A 16,998-nucleotide genomic window follows, 5' to 3' on the forward strand; every position below is an offset into this window, starting at 1 on the left:
TAAGGGAGCTCTCAGGCAAAGATATGGGGATAGGAATAACAGTTCTTTACTAGTATATCTAACAAGACAAACAAGAACAACAACAGCTATAAAATTACCCACAAACAGAACAGTAACTCAGTCCCAGTGTTTTTTGGCTGCAGGCACCTTTTCCCTGAGCTGCAGTTCCCGGTGCTGGGGACGGGCGGGTCCCACAGAGCTGCAGGAGGGCTGGGGGTGATGGCAGCGCTGTCCCAGGGGCAGAGAGAGATGGAGAGAGCCCTCTGCTCACGGTGTGGGTCCTGGTGCTCAGCAGAGTGCTGGATGGTGACAGGTTACAGCAAGAAGACAGCAGGGCAGGGTCTGACAGCAGTGAGGATGGCTCCCGACGCTGGGATGGCAGGAATGGGTCTGAGGTGGTGATCGTCCTTCTCGTCCGAACTCCACGGGGGAAATGGGCTGAGGCCCAGCCTTCCGCTTCCTTTTCTGGCTGTTTGAGTCTCGCGGGGTTTCCCTCCTCTCTCTCCTCCCCCTTTTCACCAGGGCCCAGTCAACAGGTATCTTAGCATGACCATGGGGAAAATTCCACAGAAGGAAAAGGGAGATAACCAACCCCCAACAAGGAGCCAGCAGTGTGCCCAGGTGGCCAAGAAGGCCAATGGTACCTGCCCTGGATCAGGGATGGTGTGCGCAGCAGGAGCAGGGCAGTGATTCTTGCCCTGTGCTCTGCACCAGTTGGACAGCACCTGGAGTGCTGTATCCAGTTCTGTTTCCCCAATTTAGGAAGGAACATGGAGGCGCGGGGGCGTGTGTAGAGAAGGGCAACAAGGCTGCTGAAGGGTCTGAAACACAAGTCCTGTGAGGAGGGGCTGAGGGAGCTGGGGTTGTTTATCCTGGAGAAGAGAAGGCTCAGGGAGATGGGGCGGTGTCAGGGCACAGGTTGGACTTGGTGATCTCCAAGGTCTTTTCCAGCCCTGCTCATTCTGTGACACATTCTGTTTCATATGACTGCACTGTGCCAGAAGGGATTCTGGTTCCAGGTAACCCCAAGTGTCCAAATGGCCCCTTGGCTCGATGGGACTCTGCTTTCTCACAATGGACCCCTTGTTCCATGAGGTTCCACAGTGTGACCATTGAATCCTCGGGTCCATGAGTCAACTCATGGACTGCTACCAAATCTCCAAAATACCAGGAAAAGACTCCTTAACACTAATTTGGGTTTAGAGATGGCTGGGGATGACAGGGGATGACACACAACCTTCTGTGGATATGTGATTCTAAAAGCTTGTCGCATGTATGCAGTTGTTCCATTTGATTGACAGCTCATCCCGCGGTGTCTCGGGACATGGATCTCATCCAGCCTCTGACAGCGACCATGGTGACACTGCAGAACCTCTTGGAACCATGGGTCAGTTGTGACAAGGGCAGCAGCAGATCCAAGGACACCATGGAGACACTATAGAACATCATGGAACCAAGGGGCCACTGTGAGACTCTGGTGCCTCATGGAATCAGGGGGACCCTTGTGAAACTCAGGACCCTTATGGAACCAAGGGTCAAGGATGAAGCTGTGGGTCCTGTAGAACCAAGGAGCTGTTGTGAAACTGAAACGGGGGGAATTAAAATTTAAATTAAAGAGTGAAGGGTAAAAATACAGGAGGATGCTTTAACTAGAAGGAGGATGACAAGATTCTATGAATGCTTCACATTCTTTGTCTTTGAAGGAACTGGAGAAGAGAGCAAGGCTACAAGATAAGATACAGAAGCAAGAATGTGCAAACAGTGTGAAAGAACAAGGCCCCTTCGAGATAAGGGGGATTCTTCAGACCCCTGAGCCAGAAAAACTGGTATCAAGGTCTGGAAAGAGATCAAAGACTAATTTTCCTGCGCAAAGAAGGCAAGGTGAAAAGTTCAGCTGAGAGGAAGACTGTTTACTTCATCCCAAAGACCCCCAGATGACCACCAGAGCAACCCACAAGGAGCAGTGCGCAGTCACAAAGATGCTTAGAGCTAATATTAATACAAAGCAGGGACAGGCAGAGTTAGGAAATGAATGTGTATGAGGTGTATTGTGCAATCCCAGTTTGTAGAGAATGAAAGGAGAGGCACAGGTCACTGAAGCTGTGCATGTTTTTGGAAGAGCTATCCCTCATGTACCTCAGTGCTAAATAAAATACATACCTCTAACCTACCTTGTGGGTTATAGAGTTTTTCTGCACATCACTTTGGGTGACCCTGCTGCACCCCTGGGATTTTGGGGTGCCCTCCCTGCCCATTCCAGAACTGGAGCTTGTGCAGAACACCGTCTTCATCAACCCCACAGAACAAAGCACCTGAGTGTACCTGCACGGCATCCTCTCCTGAGATCACTTGGGGCTCCCTCCCACCCCGGGGGCTCTCACCTGGAGTTTGGGGGTATCCCCTGAATGTTGGGGTACCCCTGACACCCCCCCTCTCCCCCCCCCACTGCCAAGGGTCATCTGTGTCCAAGTTGACCAGGAGGACACAACCAGGTCCATCATCCTCTCCAGGCCCATCAGGGTGAGTCAGGATGCTTGGGTGCCACAAACATCACCTGGATAGCCCCCTCAAAAAAATCACCTGGCTACACCTGAGTACCACCAAAAACCACCTAGGCACCCCAAAAATCAGCTGGATACACCTTGGTACCCCTTGGACACCTGGATCACCTAAAATCTCTTGGGCCCCCTAAAACTGGCATCCCAAAAATCCTCATTGCTTTGACTGGGTAGACCTGGTGTCGCTAAAATTCCCTATGACTTTATTGGCTACATCTGATATCCCTAAATTGTGATGGATTTCAATGGGGCCCACTTTATCCCCATTTATCTCTACCAATCCCTACCAGTGGTGCCACTTTTGCCCCAGTACTCCCAGGAACTCCAGTGGACCCCTTAGACACTCCCAGTGCTCCCAGTTAAGCCAGTAATCCTTCCCAATCAAGCTCTATTAATGGATAGACCCGGTGTCCCAAAATTCCCAAATGATTTCAATGAGGAAGACCTGGTGTTCCTCAATATCCATTCACTTCAAATCACAGACCCTATGTCCCAAAATTTTTTGGTGCTAAAAATCCCAATTTTGGGCTCAGAATTTCCAGATTTTGGGCTGAAAATGTAGACTTTTGGGCTTACCTGGAGGAACAGCTCCAGCACAGGCTGCAGCTGTGGGATCAGGGATCCGGGAGTAGCTTTCAGGAATTCATCCAGGACTTCCAGATCATCAGCACCACTTTCCTGGAGCAGAAATTCCCAGAATTCAGCCCATGATTTCTCTGTAATTTACACGTATTTCTCCATTTGAGCTCCAATTGTCTGCAAAATCACCACTGATTTCAACTGGTAGACCGGGTTTCCCTAAATCCTCATTGACTTCAATGGGGTAGACCTGGTGAGCCTACATCCCTATTGATTTTAAAGAGTATTCCAGATGTTTAGAAAATACCAATCAGGAGATTAATATTACAAAGGACAGGGCAACTGAGAGACATCGTAAAAGGTGGTTTATGGGTTGATTGCATCCATCTCATTGAATGCTGAGATATTAAATGTAACACATCCAAGGCCATAATATCAGAGGATGCCCAATTCTCAGTTACAATGCCTTATGTCAGTTTTTTAGCCAATACAATACCTCTACAAGTTTGCTAGCATCTTTTTACACCAATCATTAATTGCTTTGCTTCCCATGGCTCTACCACAATGTGTCAGTTCTCAATCAATCAAATATAACACATCACAAACTGGTACATCTTTAACTTCTTACTAAATTTATAACAGGTTCTATTGCTCAAGTTTAAATTATTTTACTATCTTAATTCTCATATTGCTCTGCTTACATAATACATATCTCTGTTTGCTTAAAACATATTTGTACTTAAACTACAAACTTATATTCTTGGTTTATGTTTCTTTTACTTTTAATGCTCTAACTCTCCAATTCTTCTCCAAGGTCTTAGGTCAAACCTTGGATCCATCTCTATCTCTCAGCCTGTATGCACAAGGCCCTGGGAGCTCTCCATGCCTGCATTTCCCACACCACCTGTCATCTCTGCCTCCAATTTCCTGCTCTGACTGGAACCTGGGGACACTTTCTCAGTTGTGTCCCTCAGTGGGACCCATGAACAGTATCAGAAACTTTGGAATTTGATTACGACTAAATTCTTGAGAGGTTTCCTATCAAACCACAGTTCTGCCTTGATTCCTCTCTGCTCTGGTGCAGTTCATCAGGAAAGTTTTCAACTCCATTTATGGAGAAATATGTCAAAAAACTTAGAAATCTCCATTCCTATTATCAAGGCTGCATTTTATTACTGTTGTCTCTAGAGCAGAGGTCATTGTAGCATTCTGTGATTGATAAAATAATATTTGATTTATGTTAGAAATATCAGCGCTATTGTCTGGCAAAAGCTAATAGGTTGAAAAATATTTACTTATTGCATTGCAATCAGGAAATACATTGGCTTCTGATAGACTGGCATGTAGTTTTACCTCTCTTATATTTCACCCTTTACGAGACTGATAATGTAATAATATCTTTCAGAAGAATTCCTCACACTTGCCCTGTCTGTAGAGCTGGGGTGTTCCAAGAGTGCTGAGTCCCTGGACATCAGTCCCTGAGAGGGAGCAGAAAGAAAACTTGTCAAGAACTCAAAGTCTTACTCAAACTCCAAAATTTCTTGAAGTTTTAATGGATTCCACCGAGGGATATGACTGTGAAAGTTTCCCCAGTTTCCAGTTAGAGCAGAACACTGGAAGCAGTGATGACAGGTGGGGACAAACAAGGGAAAGGTGTCTGTGATGCTGAGCAAACCTGGATGTGTCTCAGCAATGCCAAGGGCCAAGGGCTGAGCCCCAGCCCCTGGCAAGGCAGATCCTGTCCCTCCCTCCTTGCTCAGGGCTCTTCCCGGGGCTCTGGGCTCTGGGGATGTGCAATGCCAAGGGCAGCACCATGGGGCGGCCCCTGCCAGGCTGCTGAGCAGGGACAAGGAGGCAATGAGGCCCCAGCCCTGCCATGGGATGGAAATTCCTTTCTCCTCGTGTCCTGTCTGTGCTCTCCTCTGCTCTCTTCAGTCTCCACTCCTCTGGGCACAAAGCTCCTTTGTCCCTATATAGTGGTCGTTTGCTTGTAGCCTCCAAACACCATCTTGAGAGATTTTTGGGCCCTCTCCACGTTGCTGGCAAATAAAAACATTCTTCTCATAATCTAACCAAATCAACAGAGGGCAAGGCAGCCAAACAGTTGTGTCCTGGATACTTTTGTCTGGGCACAATTCTTGGCCAGCGCCTACATACAAAAATGATGATCCCCATTAAATTTAAAAAAAATTGTAAGTTTGGTCTGTCTCAATATCAGTGGTTAATTCTCCCTTTGCAGCTTCAGGTAATGAAGCCATATTACCCCAGTTCGCTCCCCCAAATTCACGTTTATTTATATTTTCAGACCCTGCGGCTGTAGGGTGTCCTTGAGTTTCAGGCCAGGAGGAATTGTTTTGCCTGACCAAAATGTGAAGATTGTAAACTGACATTTTCTATGGCATTTAGAGATATTCACTGATGCAGTACAGGATTTGAAAAATACCAAGGCTAAAACCTTAAGGCATCACAGTTGTCTCTGAACCAAGGGGCCACTGTGACACTTTGCAGCCCCACGAAACCAAGGAGTCCATTGTGACACTGCAGGGCCCCATGGAACTAAGGATTCATGGAACAGTGTGGGACCCCATGGAACCACAGGTCCATTGTGACACTGGGGCCTCATGGAATCCTGGAGGCCATGAGGACACTTTGAGGCCTCGTTGAATCGAGGGGCTCTGAAGGGATTCATGGAACCAAGGAGACCCTTGTGACACTGTGAGTCCCCATGGAACCAAGGGTTCATTTTGGTGGCACAAGGCACCAAGGAGACCCCTGTGACACTGCAAGGCCACATGGGAGCAAAGCACCACTGTGACACTGCGGAGCCCCTTGGAAACAAGAGGGCAGTGTGACACAGCTGGGCCTCATGGAGCCAAGGATCCAATATGACACAGCCATTGTGACACTGCAGGGCCCCGTGGATCCAAGGGAACAGGGAACAGGTCTGGTTGGATTGGCCTGACTGCTCCAACTGCCCTTGGCATGTCAAGGGTCTCTTCTCATGTTGCCCTGAAACACTTGGGCTCTGGGATTTCCTTCAAATGGAAAAGGACTGTCCTTCCCATTCAAGAATCCATGACCAAAATGAGATTCCTCTTCCAAAATTTCCAATATGCAGGGATTGCTCCCATACAAAAGCTGCCATTACCAACAAGTCTGGCTGCCCTTGTCTTCCTTAGAGCCAGCTCTCACCTTCCTTCAAACCCTGGGGCTCGGTGCTTTCCTTCCTAAGGAAAAGAACCATCCCTCCTGTACAAGCACCCAAGGCCAAAATGGGAACTTTTCCTCCCAGATTTCTATCCTCAAGGATTTCTCCCACAAAATGCTGCTAGCACAGATAGGTCTGTCTGGTCTTGGCCTCTGCTGACTGCAGTTTATCAGCCCCTGAAACACTGGGGCTCTGTGGTTTCCTTTCTGTGCAGACCATTGTGATATTGAGAGGTCCCATGGAACCATGGAGACAAATGTGACACTTTCAGGACTTGTGAAATGACACTTTGTGACACCATCAAAACCCCTTGGAACCAAGTTCATCACTGAGGCACTGCTGGGCTGCATGGTGCCAAGGGGCCGGTGTGAAGCAGCAGGGCTGTGTGGAACCAAGAGGCCATTGTTGCATTACAGGGCCTCGTGCAGCCAAAGGGGCACTGTGATCCTGCAGGGCACCGTGGATCCATGGAGAACATTGTGGCATTGCAAGGCCCCATGGAATCATGGAGACCATTGTGACACTGTGGGGTCCCGTGGAACCAAGGGGACATGGAACAGGTCTGGTGACTGGGACTCCCACAGATTACCTGGCAGGTCTGGCTGAATTTAGCATGTCAAGGGCTGCCTCTCATCTGCCCTGGAGCACTGAGACTTTGTGATTTCCTTCCTATGGAAAAGAACCATCTGCGTTTCCTGTAACCCATAGCTGAAACTGGAGCTCCCCCTAAAACTTCCATATATAAAAGGGTTACTCTAAGGCAAAAGATACAAGACCAGACCGCTCCAGCTGGGCTTGGCCTCAGGTGGTGAATGCTCATTCGCCCCTGAAACACTGGTGCATACTTCCTTCCTTTCTATGGAAAAAAACCTAGCTTCTTGTCCAGATGCAATGGCTAAAATTGGCCTCCAAAATTCCATGTATCCAAGCATAGCTCCTAGAAAGAAATAGGCAGAACAGAGAGATCTGGCTGCCTTGTTCCTCTGGTTTTTTTCAGTAGACTATGAACAGAATGTTTTCAATTGCAAACACCTCTAAGAGGGCCCAGAAATCACCCAAGGTTGGTTTTGGAGGCTTTGGGCACATGACCACAATATAGAGACAAAGGAGCTCTGTGCACGATGGAGTTGAAACTGAGGAGAGCAGAGGAGAGCCCAGACAGGACCCAAGGAGAAAAGAATTTCCCTCCCAGAGTAGGGCTGAGTGCAGCACGTCCCCCAGAAGGAATCTGGAGCAGCCCAAGGCTTTGTGTGTGCAGGCAGAGGCAGGCAGGACGCAGAGCTGTCAGCAAAGGAAGGGGCCAGCCAGGTGGGGCAGCCGGGGGATGAGGACAGCCTGCAGGGACAGAGGGGCAGGGCATGGACACCGTAGGACAGCCTGGGCTGCAGAGGGCACAGGGATGGGCAGCAGCTGAAAGGCCCTGCCAGAGCCAAGTGCTGCAGCACTTTGGCCATGGCTGCTGGCCCTGGGCCCTTGGCCAGCAGGGGACAAGTGAGCCTTGCTGTGCTGGGGCCTCATTGCCTCCTTGTCCCTGCTCAGCAGCCTGGCAGGGGCCGCCCCATGGTGCTGCCCTTGGCATTGCACATCCCCAGAGCCCAGTGCCCCGGGAAGAGCCCTGAGCAAGGAGGGAGGGACAGGATCTGCCTTGCCAGGGGCTGGGGCTCAGCCCTTGGCCCTTGGCATTGCTGAGACACATCCAGGTTTGCTCAGCATCACAGACACCTTTCCCTTGTTTGTCCGCTCCTGTCATCACTGCCTCCAGTGTTCTGCTCTAACTGGAACATGGGGACATTTTCAGTTCTGTTCCTTACTGGAATCCATTAAAACTTCAAGAAACTTTGCAGTTTGAATATCACTTTGGGTTTTTGTGAAGATTTTAAGCACAGTATGGGGGACTGTATCTGATGTAAACAGCATCCAAGCCTCAAGGGGGTCATTAAAGTCCTTGTGCTGCGTCTCTGCTAGTGAGCTGGGCTGGGCTCCTAGCACAGAGGCAGCTCCTGGCAACCATGAAAAGCATCAAAAAGACCTTTCTGCTGATTTGCAGCTCTTCTCCCAGCCCAGCAGGGCTGAGGGCATGGCCTGCAGCCATCCCAGGCACAGCACAGAGGCACAGAGAGCTTCAATCAGTCAGGGCTGGGAAGATGCTCACAAGTGCCTGGGGCAGAATCACTCCCAGCCCTGGACACAGGAAGCCTCTGGCTACAGGACAATGCAGCTGCAGCTCCTGCAGGGATCTCCTAAAGCTGGAACATCCCAATGCCCACAGACTCTGTGAGTACATTCTCTGATTCTCTCTCCTGTAGAGCAGCCAGGGGTGCCCAGGGCTGTCCTGCAGAGCAGGGTCCTGCAGCCCAGGGTGCTGTGCTGGGCAGGGACTCTGCTGCCTGCCAGGGACAGCTCTCAGCCAGCCCTGGGAGCTGCTGACAGCACTGGGGGACAAGGTCTGGGTGGAGGGAGACAGCTGGTGAGACTTGGAAGTGTTCTCCTTGTGCGGTGAGGATGGTGCATTGATCAGGACTGATCCCAGCATGACATTTAACTACAGAACATTTCCAAATAGATTATAAAGGGAGCACAGCAAGTCAGGGGCTGCATAAAAGGGAAAATCCTGATTTTATAATCTACTGCTCATGGTCGCCTAGATAAAAAATTGAACATTGATATTCATATCTCTATTCAGGTTGAGAATAATAAGAACAATTTCTCTCAGGTCTGAATAAACAAGGCAAAGAAAGAAATCATCACAGGGCCCCTTACAGGCAGCATCAGTGTTGCTTTTCCAACCTCCTCAGGACTGCTGTCATATTCCTATAAGAGCCTGCAGAGGCAGAGCTGGCCCTGGCAGTGCCCTGTGCTGGGAGGGGTCTGCAGGGCAGAGCTGAGCCCCCAGGGCTGGGCTGGGCTCTGGCAGCACTGGCAGGGCCCAGCCCTGGGCACAGGGAAGCAGCAGCTGGCAGGGAGAGCTCCAGGCAGCAGAGCCCTGGGCAGGCAGTGGGGGGAAAGTGACACCAAGCTGGGCTGGGATATTTCAAGTCCTCCCACAATGGAACTATTCCATGATTTCTTTTTATTTTACAGGTCCCCATGCCAAGACACAGCAAATGTCCAACAGCAGCTCCATCAGGCACTTCCTCCTGCTGGCATTGGCAGACACGCGGCAGCTGCAGCTCCTGCACTTCTGCCTCTTCCTGGGCATCTCCCTGGCTGCCCTCCTGGCCAACGGCCTCATCATCAGCGCCGTAGCCTGCGGCCACCACCTGCACACCCCCATGTTCTTCTTCCTGCTCAACCTGGCCCTCACTGACCTGGGCTCCATCTGCACCACTGTCCCCAAAGCCATGCACAATTCCCTCTGGCACACCAACAACATCTCCTACTCTGCATGTGCTGCTCAGGTGTTTTTCTTTTTGTACTTCATGTCAGCAGAGATTTACCTTCTGACCATCATGTGCTACGACCGCTACGTGTCCATCTGCAAACTCCGGCACTACGGGACCCTCCTGGGCAGCAGAGCTTGTGCCCACATGGCAGCAGCTGCCTGGGCCAGTGCCTTTCTCAATGCTCTGCTGCACACAGCCAATACATTTTCCCTGCCCCTGTGCCAGGGCAATGCCCTGGGCCAGTTCTTCTGTGAGGTGCCCCAGATCCTCAAACTCTCCTGCTCACACTCCTACCTCAGGGAACTTGGGCTCATTGCTGTTGGTGTCTGTTTAGCACTTGGTTGTTTTGTGTTCATTGTTTTCTCCTATGTGCAGATCTTCAGGGCTGTGCTGAGGATCCCCTCTGAGCAGGGACGGCACAAAGCCTTTTCCACCTGCCTCCCTCACCTGGCCGTGGTCTCCCTGTTCCTCAGCACTGCCTTTTTTGCCTACCTGAAGCCCCCCTCCATCTCCTCCCCATCCCTGGATCTGGCCCTGTCAGTTCTGTACTCAGTGGTGCCTCCAGTCCTGAACCCCCTCATCTACAGCCTGAGGAACCAGGAGCTCAAGGCTGCACTGTGGACACTGATGACTGGAAGGTTTCAGAAACTGTGAACTTTGCCAATTTCTGTGAGTTGCCATTTTCTCCTAGTCACTTGTAATATGAGTCATTTTTGAGAATTCTTTTTTTTTTCTTTCTTGCCAAAAGTTTTTACCTTTGTTTTAGTCTAATAATTTGTGCACAAAATCACGTCTATATTTGTGATATTTTTTTGTCTCTCCACCTTTTCTGTGGCCCCGGACTCTGTCCATGAGGGGCTCTGTTCTCTGTAGCTTTAAATGAACTAAAGGATCTCCCAAATTTTTTTTTTTTATTGGGGATCTCATTTCTTTGAAGCTTCCTTCTGCTCCCTTCTCTAGAGCTGCAGCAGCAATATCTGTGTGCAGAGGTGGGGGCAGGTCAGGGGTGGCACAGCAGCTCAGCTCCTGATGGCCACACCATTCCTCATCCATTAATATTTTTACAACAAAAAAAAAACTTTACACTACTCTTAAAAAAAATACTATATATATACAAGTCATACTAAAATTACACAAAATACCATAACAAAACTACAAAAAAATTTTTAGAAAAAGCACAAAAAACCCCCCCAACAAAATTAATATAAATCATAGTTTAACCATTCCCCATAACCATACCCCACCCTCTTATCATCTCTTACCAAACTAATAATATTACTAATTTTAAATTATCATTTAAACCTTATATTCTTAACAAAATAATTACTATTATAAAAATCCACCTAAAAACTACCCATTTAATACTCATCCAAACTAGATATAAACCAAAAAAAAACCCCCAATCTTAACTAAAACTCGAATTCTAAAGCATCAAAAATTACAACAGTTCAATAAACAAAATAAAAAATAATAAAACAAAATGCAATCAATATTTATTCACCAAACCTAATTCACAACAACAAAAAAACCCAAAATGTATATTTCCCAAAATTTAAATACAAATATAAAACCTAACTACAAACATGAAATCTAACTACAACCATCCAATAAAATAAACAAAAAATAAAAAATCCTAAATATTATATAACAAATATATAAATATACATCAAAACACCAAAAAAATAAAAAACCTTCATCCACACAACGACTAGAAAACAAAAAAAACCATAACAACACACCACACATTCACAAAACACAACAAAAAAGATACAAAACACAAAAAATTAAAAATATATAAATCAAAACTATCAAATAAAAAATCATGAACCATTAATAAAACAAAAGTCCCCAACCACCCAACACTATTTTACTTATTATCACTTATTAAATAAATTATACTAAATCTAATCAAATTTATTTCTATCAATTCCAATAACTCACTTATAACACAGGCCAGGTGCCATTGCCCACCTGGGCACACTGCTGGCTCATGTCCACCCTGCTGTCCATCACTGCCCCCAGGTCCCTTTCTGCCTGGCCCCTCTCCAGCCACTCTGTCCCCAGCCTGGAGCACTGTAGGGGTTGTTGTGGTCAAGGTGCAGGACCCAGCTCTTGGTCTTGTTAAACCTCATCCTGTTGGATTTGGGCCCTGGATCCAGCCTGTCCAGGTCCCTCTGCAGAGCTCTCCTACCCTCCAGCACATCCACACTCACACCCAGCTTGGTGCCATCTGCACATTTGCTGATGTTGCACTGTGCTCCCTTCTCCACATCATCAATAAAGATGTTAAACAGGACTGGGCCCACACTGATCCCTGCAGGACACCACTGCACACACGCTGCATGTGGCACCATTCCCCACCACTCTCTGGGCCCCGATGTCCATCCAGTTCTTAGCCCAGGGAGGGGTGAACCGCTCCAAGCCACAGGCTTCAGCTTTTCCAGGGAATGCTGTGGGATATGCTGTCAAAGGCTAAAGTTCAAGTAGACAACATCCAGAGCCCTCCCTGTATCCACCAGGCCCTGTCAGAAAACTCCTGGTGGGCAGGAGCTGGGCAGGAGGCAGCCGTGTGCCCTGGCAGCGAGGCAGGGCAGGAGCACCCAGGGCTGTGGGACCAGGACATCAAGGACGTGGATTATCCAGGGCACTGGGGCCTGGTTTGGGTTGCCCAGGGCAGGAAAGATGTCTGGCAGCTGGAGCAGGGTGAGGGAAGGGCCTCCAAGGTGGGGCTGGAGCCCTTTGGCTGTGAGCAGAGGCTGAGGGAGCTGGGCTTGTCCAGCCCGGAGCAGGGAAGGCTGAGGGGCTCCTCATCCCAGCCTGGCAGTGCCAGCCAGGAGCTGATGGAGAACACAGAGCCAGGATCTTCACCGGGGGGCCTGGGGGGAGACAAAAGACAATGGGTGGAAAGGGGGACAGAGGGGAGATCAGACAGGACATGTGGAAAACCTTTGTTCTCATGGGCTCAGACAGGTTCTGAAATGATGCTCTGTCTCTGTCTTTTGGGATTTCCAGATTCAGACCAAATCCAGCCTTGAACCACTTGGTCTGACCCAGTTTCTGCAGACTCGACAAAATATTTTCCATGCTAATCCCAATTTTGGAATGGGCCAGAGCAGATGTTTATGGGACAGGAACCCTCTGGGGATGTTGGGGACCTGCATCTTGCGAGGTGCGTGAGCACATGTCATTAGGAGGTGTATTTGAGTACTTGAAGAAATGTGAGAATTTTCCCACCAGGAGAGAACAGAAATTTCCTGGATGTGTACTGATGGCAAGAACAGAAATCCTGCTCTTTCCCTCTACTTGTGTTACACTGTACTGTCTATTATTTCATATCCCTCTTCATTTGGGTGTTTCCACCACTCCTGTTTAAATGGCCGTGTCTAAGGATGTCTCTTCACTAGACCAGATGGTTCTGTGGCCTTCCCATTGCCTCTGTGCCTCTGAGTCTCAGCAGTTCCTGACCCCCAAAGGACACAAACCTGATGAGCTCTGGTGCCCACTGCACTGGTGGCTCTTGCACCTCCCTCCATAGGCACAGCAGAGCTCCCTTGTCCCACAAAGTCCCTGGCAATGCAGGCATGAAGGAAACAGGACAGGCTGTGGGGATCAGGGGCAGGGCACGGCCAGGGATTTGGGGTGGTTGTGAGCCCAGGGCAGGAGCCGGCCCTTGGCCTTGCTGAAGCTCATCCAATTGTCCTGGGCCCATGGCTCCAGCCTGGCCAGATCCCTGTGCAGAGCTCGCTGCCCTGCAGCACAGCCACACTCCCAGCCAGCTTGGGCTCCCCTGGACACTGACTCAGGGTGCCCTCCATGGCCTGGTCCACATCAGCAAGGAACACATTGAACTGCCCTGGCCCCAGTCCTGAGCCCTGGGGACACCCCTGCATGTGGCTCCATTGCCCAGCACTCCTTGGGCTGCACTTGTGTTTGCCATGGAGCTGGGCCTGCCTTGGCTTCTGTTTGCTGACCCCAAATGAACATCCCTCTGTGTCTGGGGCAGCTCCTTCTCCAAGGAAAGCAGCTGGGACTTGGTGCCAAGGAGCTGAAAGCTGCAGGCACAGCCTGGACTGGAGGAAGCTCAGATTTGCACTGCGCTGCTCTGAGTGCCAGGGCTTGGATGAGGGAAATGGTGGGGTGGGGGTAGGGACAGAGTGTGATTGATTGTCAGCCATAAAGGGTCTGGATGTTCATATCTGTTCAGAATGCATGAGGAGGTGCTGGAGATCAATATCAACTGGAGATTGCTGATATCAGTTTATAAATATGAAAATAAAAAATATGAAAAATTATCTTCTCTCTTTTTATTTTGACATGAAATCTATTTTGATTTGAGTGAAAGCTTAGACAAGTCCTGGCTCATGCTCCCATTTTTGGCAGTAGCTCTGTTTCAGGATACCTGATCCCCAAATTCCTCTTGCTCACAAGTTCTGGAGAATGGAAATTTATTAACAGACAAGAGACTTTAAAAGGACTACTTACTGCCCAGGATAAACAAAAGAAGTTCAGTTAGATACAAACCCAGTGCACAATAAAGTTACCTATATTACAGCTAGTGAAGAAATAGCAGAGATCAGGAGTCAATGTAACTTACCACTGAACTGATGAGGGAGCGCACATGGAGCCCTTTCACTCAGCTTCCAGAAAAGGAACCACAAAGATTCATCCAGACTTGGGAGTGAAGCCCTACCTGTTTCCAGGGACTATGCTCAAGAGTTTTGTATAGTGAAAATTTTGTTCATATTTAATAGTTTTTAAAGTGAAGTGTGTGTCACTCAGAAATTCAAGGCTTATCTCCCTTCAGTCTGTTCTCAAGGCAGAATGTTCATGGTCAGCTGGGAATTCCACCTCCCTGGCACCAGAGATAACTCAGCACAGGACAGATGTCCAGCCTGGGTTATCTCAGCAATTGCTGAGAGGGGGAAGATGCCCTGAGTGATGGCCCAGCTGATGGACAGAACAGATGAGCTCTGCTGTGCCACAGGGGAAGTCCTGCTGCAGGAACCTCATGGAACCAGGGGGCCGTTGTGACATTGTGATGGCTCCTGGAACCAAGGAGAGAGACCATGGTGACACCAATGAACAACATGGAACCAAGGAGAGAGACCATGGTGACACCAATGAACCTCCTGGAACCAAGGAGTTCAAAGGTCTCAAACATTCTTTCCAGGGTTCTGCCTTGGGGAAGGGGAACCTCCTTGGTGGCACCTTGGGCTGGCACACACCTGAGGAGTGTGTCTGTTTTTATATCTGGAAAGTTAGGAATTCTATGTTCTTCTAAAAAAAGTAAAGGAAAATCCTGTCTCTGTCTGAGTGCAGCCAGTTCTCCAAGCAAAGCATGTCCCAAATGAGGGAGGACAGACAGGATGGAGTTGGGGAATATGGAGCAAGGTTGTCCACACGGGGTCAGACCTCAAGTCACAGCTCCTCTGAGCAGGCCAGACCTCCTGAGGAGAGACCCTGGATCAATATCAGTCACAGAGTGCTGCAGTCTACTCTGCTCTAAACAGAGCAGTATTAAAAACCATTCATTCAAAATAGGAATGGATATTTCTTAGAAACTCTTTGAAATATTTCTCCCTAAGTGGATTTGAAAACCTTCCTGATGAACTGCACCAGACCAGAGGGAAATCAAGGCAGAGCCGTGGTTTGTCAGGACTTGCTTGATCCCAATGAGCCCCGTGGTGCTTTTGGTGCTGAGCCCTTGAACCTCAGGGCCTGAGAGGAGATTGCAGTTATCTTTCAAAGAGTGAGAGTAAGAATTAAAACCCAACCTGTCTCAAAGCATTAATGGGTGCCACTGAGGTCCATCCCCAACAGGATCCTCATGAACTCCTTGGAGGAGAGAACTGGAGGCCATGATTGCACAAAAACCTCCCAGACTTAAAGAACAAAGGACAAAGGAAAGTACCTCAAAAATTGAAGTACCTTAAAGATCCCATGAGCCCCACTGAGTGTTGTTACTGACAAAGGCTCTCAAGAGACTAATTAAAGCAGAAAATGGGAGGCCATGATTGCACAAAGCTCTCAGAGACTCCAAGGCAAAAGCAAAACCCAAAGTCCATGGAAAAACCTGCAGTCCCTGGGAGCATGAAGGAGCCCCCAGGGCCATTCCTGACCAAGGCTCCCCAGGGACTGGACCCAGCAGATCCCTGAGGCCACTGGCATGTGGGGGGATGCTGAGGGCAGGACAAGGGCTGACAGTGCCCAGCCTTGCTGGGGCTGTGCCAGGAGGCCCCAGTGGCTCAGGACAAGGTGTCTGCTCACAGCCCTTGGTGGCACAGACCCTGCTGTGCCCCAGGCCACCAAGACTTGGCTTCTCTTTGTCCCCTCCTGTCATCACTGCCTCCAATTTCCTGCTCTGACTGCAACCTGGGCACACTTTCTCAGTTGTGTCCCTCTGTGGGACCCATTAAAACTTTTAAGAAACTTTGGAGTTCGATTCTGACTTGGAGTTCTTGAGAGGTTTCCTAACAAACCACAGCTCTGCCTTGATTTCCCTCTGGTCTGCTGCAGTTCATGAGGAAAGTTTCAACTCCACTTATGGAGAAAGATTTCACAGAGCTTCTAAGAAATGCACATTCCTGTTTTAAGTGCTGTCTTTTTCTACTGTCCTCTAGAGAGCAGAGGTGATTTCAGCATTCAGTGACCGATACTGATCCAGGGTCACTCCTCAGGAGGTCTGGCAAAGAGGAGTTTTCCCTTTTTTCTTGAAGCAATCTTCTAATTTCCCCCACTGCAATCAGACACACTCCTCAGGTGTGTGCCAGCCCAAGGTGCCACCAAAACCACTGTAGAGCTGCCCTGGGCCAGCTGTGAGGGTGGATCATCATCCCAACCTGCACTGGGCACTGCCAGGGGCTGTGGCCATGGACACTGCACTGACCCCACTGCTGGGTTTGGGTGCCATGGAAACCATGAGAAGTTCAATTTTCTTTGGAAACAGTGGGGAGGACTGGGACACACTGGGGAACACTGGGAATGCTGAGGGGGATCTGGGTGGACTGGGATGGACTGTGGGGGTACACAGAAACACACTGGGACATACTGGGACATACTGGGACTGACACTGGGCAATACTGGAGCAAAGTTTGAATACTTTGAGTGATAATGGGGTATACTGGGACAAACTGGAGACACTCTGAACAGTGTGGGGATGACGGAGGACACTGGGGTGTACTATGGATGACAGTGGGGAGAACTGGAAGAGAGTAGGAATGAACTCAGGTGTATTGGGAGGGCCTGGAGAGGCGCTGGGGTTGTATTGAAC

At 49.1% G+C, this 16,998-nt stretch overlaps 1 protein-coding gene across 1 annotated transcript; it reads left to right on the top strand.

Annotated features, from left to right (window-relative positions):
* Positions 1–1,324: 1,324 nt before the first annotated feature.
* On the top strand, positions 1,325–12,041 carry LOC134057418 (olfactory receptor 14J1-like). Its single transcript, XM_062514407.1, has 4 exons — positions 1,325–1,387; positions 1,704–1,834; positions 2,454–2,520; positions 9,831–12,041. The coding sequence occupies exons 1-4, from the start codon at positions 1,325–1,327 to the stop codon at positions 10,380–10,382; spliced, it is 813 nt and encodes a 270-aa protein (XP_062370391.1). The 3' UTR covers positions 10,383–12,041.
* The last annotated feature ends 4,957 nt before the right edge of the window (positions 12,042–16,998 follow it).

The sequence above is a fragment of the Cinclus cinclus genome, unplaced genomic scaffold (assembly GCF_963662255.1).
Source record: "Cinclus cinclus unplaced genomic scaffold, bCinCin1.1 SCAFFOLD_32, whole genome shotgun sequence".
NCBI lineage: Eukaryota > Metazoa > Chordata > Aves > Passeriformes > Cinclidae > Cinclus > Cinclus cinclus.

Bases quoted from the DNA above. Each gene is read 5' to 3' on its own strand.
- LOC134057418 (XM_062514407.1), top strand. From the start codon at position 1,325: ATGGATCTCATCCAGCCTCTGACAGCGACCATGGTGACACTGCAGAAC. The intron at 1,388-1,703 runs GTCAGTTGTGAC...TTGTCTTTGAAG, and splicing joins AGAACCTCTTGGAACCATGG to GAACTGGAGAAGAGAGCAAG. The intron at 2,521-9,830 runs GTGAGTCAGGAT...ATCTGCAAACTC, and splicing joins TCCTCTCCAGGCCCATCAGG to CGGCACTACGGGACCCTCCT.